General features: G+C 41.4%; 1 protein-coding gene across 2 annotated transcripts in view; it reads left to right on the top strand.

Moving 5' to 3' along the window:
* LOC122344624 (cell division cycle-associated protein 2-like) overlaps window positions 1–4,954 on the top strand; it is a 12,466-nt gene extending 7,512 nt beyond the window's left edge. The window contains exons 10-13 of one of the 2 annotated variants that reach the window (XM_043238144.1): window positions 899–993; window positions 1,930–2,004; window positions 2,282–2,447; window positions 3,916–4,954. In XM_043238144.1, coding sequence (XP_043094079.1) covers window positions 899–993; window positions 1,930–2,004; window positions 2,282–2,447; window positions 3,916–4,628 — 1,049 coding nt within the window. In that variant the 3' untranslated portion in view covers window positions 4,629–4,954. Of the gene's footprint in view, window positions 1–895; window positions 994–1,929; window positions 2,005–2,281; window positions 2,448–3,915 lie in introns of both variants that reach the window. The other variant, XM_043238143.1, reaches the window with a different exon arrangement.
* The last annotated feature ends 5,046 nt before the right edge of the window (window positions 4,955–10,000 follow it).

Below are 10,000 nucleotides of genomic sequence, written 5' to 3'. Positions count from 1 at the left end.
ACTCGTGATTTGCATTTTAAAGACCGCCAAAACTTTCGCACTGCAGCTTTAATGTTCGTTTAAGTTTGCATCAAACTATTTTAAGCACCGATGGCCTGTAAGCTGGGAGTAGGGCTGGATTTGTTTTGGCCATTTCTTGAATATTTTTAGCGATAGTGCTTCACACAAAATGAACTCCGATATGAAATGCATCGGATACATCGAAAACATAAGACCATGCTTTCTATGTATCGGATGCATTTTATATCGGATCACGTTTTGTGGACGTTACCCAGGTTCTGCAGGTCTTAGAAAGTCATATAGTTTTAATTGAAAGGGTCTTAAATCAGAAAAGAAAATCCTCTTAATTCATTTAAAGCCGTGGCATTAAATATTGCATGCATTGCTAAAAAAATAGGAAAAATGAATTCCCTGTTATCTATCTATTTCTAAACATCCTTAAATCAGGATATATTTACTGAAAATGCAAAATGAAAATGAGAAGTCTTGCGTGCTCCCTGTAAATTTACATTTAGACAACATCAAATTGTTTGATTTCTTGCATTTATTTTAGTTTTCTTTACTCTTACTCTTAGAAAACCTGCAGGAACCCTGTATGCAAGGCTTCATTTAAAGCAACTGGTTATTCAGACAACCTGTTATTTATTTTACTGTTCTTGCAGTAAGTGTAAACGTTAAAAAACAACACGTGTGGTTTGTTCTTGGGAAAGTGCATAAAGTCAAATAGTTTCCTCAGGGCAGTACTAAATTAAAAAAGCAAAATGCAACAATGATTTCTTAGCGATTCTGCAAGGAGAATGCAAAGTCTTGTTGTTAAACTGATTTTATTACTTTAGCTGTGTGTGTGTGTGTGTGTGTGTGTGTGTGTATATAAATACCTATGTTTTCTTGTCAGCAGTAGATGATGACCAGGAGTCTTCTGTGAGCTCTAAACAGACTCGTTCATGTAACTCCAGCACTAAACCAACTCACTCTCGCTGTAGGAAAAGAAAGGTGAGGTCTCATATCAGCAAATAGCTTTTTTTTATGATCGATCAGATCGAAGCACAGATTCAGCTATTAATTTTTAATCTGTGTAACATGTTTCATGTTTCAAAATATTGAAATGTATGAAAGTACATTTGCAAAAAGATCGAACTCTTGTTTTTAGGGATGCGCCGATAATGATCGATCGAAATGTTTACGCATTTTGTCAGTAAAGCGGGTTCTGTAATGAGCAGTATATTAGTGAACAACCGCTCTGTGCTTGCTTTTATCATGATGTGCATGATGGGGGATTGTGTGCACATGCTACAAATCGCATAGTTTTACTCTTCCCTGCGGCTTTCAAGTTTACAGTGAGGGTTCCTGCCAACATCCAATATAGCATGTAGGTTACATGCCTAAATGAATCCACACACGCTATCAGATTAAATCAGTGGAAAAAGGTATTAGTAGTTCACCTGTACAGATGTACCCCGTCTTCTTTATTTAAGCGGCTTCACATAAGCTCATCACATCTGCTTTCGCTTGCATTTCGGGACAGTTGACGGAGTTGTCACTTGCTCGTTGTTGCATCGTCACAAACGTCTTTAACTTGCACCTCTTTTTACGGCAATCGTGATCGCATTCAGCGGTAGAGAGCGTGCATTCTGTCTTGTGAAAACAGATTAGTCTCATCTTTTGCATGCTCGAGTTCTTATTTCAAATGTAGATGTGCGGCAAATGCGTTCACATAATAGAAGATTTTTCAAACGCATTTTATTGGCGCCTGAGGAGGGGGATCCACCAAAATGAGGCGTGAATGGATGAGTAAATAATCTTTATTTTACATTTTACAGTCCTAAAACTTGATTTCTAGGTTATAAATCCCAGCGTGCGTGTTCAGGCTTTGTATTGAATAACATCAATTCTCTTGATTGGTGGTTCTCTTCTGTTCTTCTGTTTCAGCAACCAGGGGAGAATGAGTCCGAGCACAGGAGAAGCTCGCGTGCAACAGCAGCTTCTGCTTCAGGAAAGATGAAGGTGTGAAGCTTAGCGAGTGGATTTTCGCTTTATACTTTTAGAAGTCAAGCTGACATGTGATGAGTTTTGCTGAACGGGGATTTTTAAGCTCTGATTATTAACGCTGGCATCAAACTGACACTGAGCCTGAAATAAGAACACTAATGTGACTTGGACTTTGCGTTTGGTTTATAAATAGCGCGACGCGTGATTTCGCACTTCTGCAGTCAGTCTTTGAGCGTGTTTTTTCGTGAACTCTGTCCGTGTCCCTCACTGCAGCTTGTTTTCTTGCTTCCAGGAGACGTCGAGAGTGAAAAGAAGATTTGGTAATAAGGAGGTGGATTGTTCTCTGTATGGCAAAAGAGACTATGCCTCAAAAAACCCTCTTCTCAGCCCTATATTTGAGACGACGTCTGCCGGTCTCAGCAGCACGCCGACACAGCCTCAGTCAGGAAAACAAATAGGTACCCCGTCCAAGACTTCCATTAATGACTCACCAGCTTAGCCAGGGATTTATTTTATTTTATTTGGTGATGAAATAACCACGAGCCGCCAAAATTCCATAGAGGTTTAACTTGATGCACAGAGTAAATGTTGCATACTATTCCTTAAGACAAAAATGTGAAGTCTGAATGGACTGATTCATGTGAATGAGGTGATTTGGATGAAGTGGTAGACCTTCACGCATTTATTTATTTTTGTGAAAACTTGTTTGACAGATTTTTGCTTCAGAATGAAATAATATCGTGACACGGCGCTATTAATTTACCAAAAAGCGCTGTTAATATAGCAAGCTGCTTTCCAAGGCATTATTCGCTAAAGGTAATTGTCTCCTTTGCTCTAGGTTTGATATCATTGATGCCTAACACCTTTTAGTTTTTTAGTCTCTAGCAGTCACAAGTTTAGGGCTAGTAAGATTCTTTTCAAATAAATTAATAATGCAAACGTCTTTACTGTCACTGGTCAATTTAATGCATGCTTTTTAAATAATATATATTTATTTACAAATGCGTTAAAGAATAATCGCAAAAAAAACTATTTCAGCTTATTTTAAACACGGATAATAAGAAGAATAATCAGCATATTAAAATGATTTCTAAAGAATAATGTGTCACTGATCACTGGAGTAATAAAAGCCAGCTTTGCCATCACAGGAATAGATGTCTTTTTCATTAGAGAAATGTTGCTTTGTTGAGCGTAGGAGACTTCTTTTGAAATTATAAAATCTCCTTGACCCCTATCTTTCGAGCAGTATTGTGTGTAGAAATGCTTTGAGTGAATAATTCTGACCGTTCCTCCTACAAAGATATTGTGTGGCATTAGTTTTGGAATATAGCACTGACTGATTCATGGTGTTTCATTTTGTGTTCTCTGTCCTTTTTTAGAAACTTGAACTCAGAGTTAAATGCTTTCAGTTTATGGAAAAAAGAATTATTTTAAAATATCTCCATTTGCGTTGCATGGAAGAAGAGTAATAAATGAGGACCAAATAAAAATGATTTCATTAACTAATCTTGCGAGGTCTACGAAACTGAGGATCTGAATGCATTTGTGACCCTGGAGCACAAAACCAGTCGTTAGGACCTGTGAGATTTATAAATCATCTGAAAGCTGGATAAATACGTTCCATTGCTGTAGGATAGGACAATAATTGACAGCAAATCTTTGCCTTTTAAAAGTTGTCTAAATGAAGTTCTCAGCAATGCATATTAATAATAAAAAAATTTTTAAAAATATTTATGGTAGGAAATTTACTAAATATCTTCACGGATCATGATCTTAATATTCTAATAATTTTTTTGGCATTTTTTTTGTTGTTTATTGCTACAAATATAGCCGTGTTGCTGATCCCTGCACACAAATCTAGAGCTGGTGACACAGAACTATGTTTTGAACATATTAATGTAAAACCTCTTTACTTTTCCAACTCAGATGGAGATCAAGACTGCGTCCGGACTCCCTGCGTTCCCCACAGCAACACCTTTCATCCCATGGTAAGTGTGGAAGCTGCCCGTACACGGACCAGTGAAAGCTCGGAGACTCGTGAGGAAGTTGGCGTTCAGGATCCTGCAGAAAGAGGAAAGTCAAAGGCTTCCAAAGCCAGGCGCGATTCGGGGAGACCGGTGCGAAAACGTAGATCAGGTACACACAAAAGAAAAGAGCTTGGCGGTCCAGAGATTAGCTCTAGGGAACAAGATACTGAGTGCTCTGAGAACCGAGAAACTGAGGCTTTAATAAGCTGCGTGCTACCGAATGGAGACTCCACGGACATTGAGAGTTCGGAGCAGAAGACGCTGAGCGATAAAAAACATGCACCGGTCCAGCAAGCGCCGAAAAGCCCTCGTGGAAAGCTGGTAGAGGATTCGGTTGAGAGAGATGCTGATAGTTTGGCTCCCTGGCAGCAGATGGACTTCAACATCGACGACATCCTGAAACCCGTGGTGAAGAGTCGAGGTTCTGTGCGGCGCAGCCTGAGGAACCGGAGGAGCGTGGACCTCCAGGCCGTGGGCTTGGCCTGGGTGGAGCACACGTCTCCTGAGCTGAGCAGAGCGAGCCGGAGGAAGACCCGAGGACGACTGAGCGGAGTCTCTGAGGCTCTTCTCTCTCAGACCTCTGAGGAACCAGCTCCAGACTTCACGCAGTAACTCTCCTCAGTCGTTAGTGTGTCAGGTAGCCGTTTAATTACTGTCAAATGAACTTCTTATACTGCTCTCTTCTTTTAAATGCCTTTTTTATAGCATTTTATAGCGTTGATGGAAGAAACCTGCTCTTAAGAAGATTGCGTTATTGTTAGGTTACTTCTAATCATTAAATCTTCTCTTGGGTGAATGGTTTGCTGTTTGAAGATGATTTTCCTGTCCTAATCTTGTGTTCTTTTACATAAATGCTAAATCCTAAGATTGCTTTGTTTTATTGTTTTAAATTTGCCTACTTCTCAATTCGGTGACACAATACAACATTTGCATCCAAACCTTCAAGCCTGTTTTTCATTTCAGTGCTGTTTGTCATTCACATTCTCATTCGGCTCTTCACTAATTGCTTGCATTAAAACGGTAATCAATGCATAAAAAAAAACGGCCTTCGCAGTACGGTACAGTTGCTTCATCTAACTGAAAGTTTTACTATATAAAATAGTTTTTGTTGGGTGTTCACTGCATTTTACAGAGAACAGCAGAACATTTCTTAACTTTATGTATTGTAGTGAAACTGCGCACACACACACACACATACATATACATGTGTTTGTGTATGTATATAGATATATACACATCCATATATCTATATAGATATATGTATATGTGTGTGTTTGTATGCATATATAGAGATGGAGATATAGGTGTGTGTGTATAGATAGATGTGTATATATATAGGTGTGTGTGTGTGTATATGCATGTCTCAAAGCACTGAACATTATAGAGTGATAGTAATGCATGATAACAAGTTTAAACAATTTTTATTAAATGCAAATATGTATAATCTGTGTAATCAAATCAATGATAATCACTAGAAATGAATTGTCCCCAACTAAGCAAGTCAGAGGCAGGCGTGTGTGTGTGTGTGAGTACGTGTGTCTGTGTGAGTACGTGTGTGAGTGTGTGAGTACGTGTGAGTGTGTGAGTACGTGTGTGTGTGTGTGAGTACGTGTGTGTGTGTGTGAGTACGTGTGTGTGTGTGTGTGAGTACGTGTGTGTGTGTGTGTGAGTACGTGTGTGTGTGTGTGAGTACGTGAGTACGTGTACGTGTGAGTACGTGAGTACGTGTACGTGTGAGTACGTGTGTGTGTACGTGTGAGTACGTGTGTGTGTACGTGTGTGTGTACGTGTGTGTGTACGTGTGTGTGTACGTGTGTGTGTACGTGTGTGTGTACGTGTGTGTGTACGTGTGTGTGTGAGTGTGTGTGAGTGTGTGTGTGTGTGAGTGTGTGAGTGTGTGAGTGTGTGAGTACGTGAGTGTGTGAGTGTGTGTGAGTACGTGAGTGTGTGAGTACGTGAGTGTGTGAGTACGTGAGTGTGTGAGTACGTGAGTGTGTGAGTGCGTGAGTGCGTGAGTGTGTGAGTGCGTGTGTGTGTGAGTGCGTGTGTGTGTGAGTGCGTGTGTGTGTGAGTGCGTGTGTGTGTGTGTGTGTGTGTGTGTGTGTGTGTGTGTGTGTGTGTGTGTGAGTGCGTGTGTGTGTGCGTGTGTGAGTGCGTGTGAGTGCGTGTGTGAGTGCGTGTGTGAGTGCGTGTGTGAGTGAGTACGTGTGTGTGTGTGAGTGCGTGTGTGAGTACGTGTGAGTGCGTGTGTGAGTACGTGTGTGTGTGTGTGAGTACGTGTACGTGTGTGTGTGTGTGTGAGTACGTGTACGTGTGTGTGTGTGAGTACGTGTACGTGTACGTGTACGTGTGTGTGTGTGAGTACGTGTACGTGTGTGAGTACGTGTGTGTGTACGTGTGTGTGTGTGTGAGTACGTGTACGTGTGTGTGTGTGTGTGAGTACGTGTACGTGTACGTGTACGTGTGTGTGTACAGTACTGGAAAGGTTATATATTTAGCCTTCAAATGTGTAAATCTCAATATCAAAAAATTGACCCTGGTTTTGTCCTTCAGCGCCACAAACACGTCCCAGACATGCTCTTGACGGCTTTCTTAACATTCACTCAGGAAACACACGCTCTTGTAATTGCAGTCATTGCTCTCATTTGAGAACAGGAGTGACACTCATAAAACGTTCTGAATTGCGAGTGAAATTCTCTCAGTAGTTTAATGTGCCACTCTTCACAGTTGTGCGTTGCACCTGTAATTGCAGTTCGTGCTGGGAAAAAGACGACTGCGTTTAAAGCTAATGGAAAATTCAAAGAGGAAGTGTCGGCGGCGTGGAGCACACTAGGAGTTCAAAAGCGCTATTTATTTACAATTATATTTACTCTAGGATTTCATTGTCCCACAAAACTGTCAATACGTATAAACAGCCTGGAAATAATTAGTCCAGCCATCTGCAGCGCTCTCCGCTCGGCTGTGGTTGTTTACTAGCACACACATTGTGTTTTATGTGAATCAATCCTCAGCAGCGCTGCTGTAGTGTATCCATGGGAGAAATAGCACTGCAACGGCGTTTAAATATTTATGTCTTGTAGTCAGTCTCCAATTTCAGTTTCAGAGATCCAGAGGCATTATTTCAACACAGACTTACACCTGTGCTGTACCTGATCAGTGGTTTATGACAAATTGTTCTTCTCTCGGTGCAGCTTAAGATTTGGGTGTTTTTTATTGGCGTTTGGTTGGAAGGCCCTAAAATGGCACTTCATGCTGGTTCTGGCTAGACTGTTTGCTTTAGTTTTATTCTAGAAATAGCACTGCCATCTAGTGGGAGTCATCAGTTAGATGATGGGCCTTTCACGCTTTATTCGTCTAAAAGCATGCAGGTTTTGGTCGCTGAATATTATTTTTTTCTCAATGAGAGATTAGCTTTATACGAGCGCATCTCTTGCAACTGCTTTAAAACACTTAGGCAGCTGATGCAAAAAGACTAAATCAGAATTGCTGGAGACTTGCAATGGAAACGATTGCGTGGAAACGGGTTTGTTGATTGGTCGTTTTGTAAAGGAAGTGCCCTTTCTGTAAAAATAGAGAAAAAAAATATATTTCGTGATAGACTGAATCTCATACTTCCAAGAAACGTTTTGTAAGTTTCCAGCTTGTATTTTGCGGTTTTGGTTTTATTTATGATTTTAAATATTAAAGAAAGTAGAAATAAGGGGTGTTTGTTCTAACTAGAAGGAAAAAAGTTGAAAGGAAGCGAGGAAATGATGTTGGTGAGTGAATTTAAGTTTTTAAATTTTAATGAATAATATTGAAGTTTTTAAAAGGTATGAAATGTATTTTTCTCAAGTTATATCGAGTAATATATTTGGTGTTTTGAGTGGATCTTCATTAAGATGGATTTAGTTTTCGTTACTACAATAAATCAATTAATCGACTGTTTAGACAACTATTGCATTATTATGTACCAGTGCTGGGCAGTTATTATTCACATCCAAAATAAAACTGTTTGTGTACTATATATGTATATATAAATGCACACATGCATGCGTTTATGAAAAATGTTGTTTATATAAAATATGCATGCAAATATTTTCTAAACATATACTGTGTGTGTGTCTTTTATATATACTAATAAATTACACAGTACACGCATGTGTATTACGTAAAAAGTTTTATTGCCATCAAGCACTAATATACGCTGGTTTAGGTCAACACGTTCCCTGACGTGAGGCGCTCACGGTGCTGGGGTCACAATGATTGTGCCAAGTGTTTTTTCTGTGGCGTGTGAAGGAGGGAAACCCCTCTCCCCCATCCTGCAGGCCCGGCGAGGGCAGCTTAGCACCAGAACAATGGGGTCCTTTGACCAAACTGAGGCCCTTAAGACGTGCGGCCTCCTGTCGCCGTGGCAACCCCCCCTCCCCTCGAGACAGCGTGCGAGCTGACAGCTGGAGAGAGCGAGTCCGTCCCATTGAGCTTCAGGACTCTGCACTCAGTTCTGCCCCGTTATTTCCTCGCCCACACCCGTGCGGAGCGTTCGGCGCCTGTCCCCGTCCTTATTTGTTAATAATGCATACATTTCAGATCCCTTATCGTCCATCCCGAGTGATGCTCAACTAGATCCTTAACAGAAAGACTCGTGCAAAATTGATGCCGAGCATCTCATGCCGCGATTAGATTAAAGTGGTCCGAGGGCAAGCGGCTGCTGTGAAACCTGCTTCTGCTCTTTTATAATGTACATACCTGTCGCTTTCAGTCGCCACAAGAGGCGCTATAGAGGGATTAGCGTGATAGCTCCTCCCCTTTTCCATTTTTGCTCTCCTTGTGTAATTTCACCCCGATCTCAGGTGGCTAATTTGTACGAACTGACAAATTTGTTCGATTATTTATAAATCGTACACGCTTTGCAAGTGGTATGCATTTACCAAACTTTGCCCAAACACCTACTTGTCAAATTCATACAAATCGGCCACCTCGTGAAATATGTGCGAAATTGATAGCGTGCGTGTTTTGTGAATTTATAAAGAGGTCGTGACGCGAGAACTCAAGTGTGCTGAACGGATTAATTGTTGTACCGTTAAAACATGTCTCAAGTTTCATCGCTCAATACGTCCTGAATTGCGCTCCAAAAAATGGCTCGTTTTTGGATCCGAGGTACATGATGACATCACAAGGGGACAAACATTTGCATAAACACACCTCCAAAGCGGCCACTGACGAATAGTCATCATCTCAGCATAGGCCCCGCCCACCGGTGAACACTTGGAATCACTCTAAAGCTGACACACTACATAATATGCACTTAAACACTCAACCATGCGGAGTCTGATAGCCACACCCCCTTCACAACGTCATTAAATCCGTGACGGTATTCAACATTAAGTGCATCATCTGAGCATTTAAAGCGCGCTTTGTTTGTTTGTCTTTTAACTATTCCCGCTATTTATACTGTTTATAGGCACACCATTTGAAAGATGGGTTGTCTCCAACTGGCAAACTTTCCCAAATAGTTCCTCAATTCTCAAAAGTGCTCCTTGCATCAACTTTTCATTTCCAGATGATAAAAAAGACACCCTTGCTCCAGTAAACCCAGAATGCGTCGCTTTGGCAAAATCCACGCATGCATCAGGTATTCCTGACCTAGTTTGACATTTCCCTGGAAGCGCTCCTTCAGAGCAGTGTGAGGTCAGATGTCTCGCCGAGGCCACCGGGCGGCGCTATAACGAGAGAAGAGCGTCTGAGCAGCTCTCCAGGTGACGGACAGGAGCCTACAAAGGGAGCGTTTGCAGCCCAGATCCCGGATCATTAGTTTCCCAGCAGCCCAAAGGATCCAAACAGCAGGGCTGCCAGTCTGTGCTCTGTTTATCTCTTTGAAATGTGCTCTCTTTACGTCAACTCGTATTCCTCGGCCTCTGAGCGAATACCTGAGACGTGAGAGGGAGGATGTGCTCGCCGCTTCTCCATTGGGACGGACTTCAGTGGAGGGATGTGGAACCCGG

Source organism: Puntigrus tetrazona, chromosome 5 (genome assembly GCF_018831695.1).
Source record: "Puntigrus tetrazona isolate hp1 chromosome 5, ASM1883169v1, whole genome shotgun sequence".
Taxonomy (NCBI): Eukaryota; Metazoa; Chordata; class Actinopteri; order Cypriniformes; family Cyprinidae; genus Puntigrus; species Puntigrus tetrazona.
This window is presented reverse-complemented; position numbering and strand designations above follow the sequence as displayed.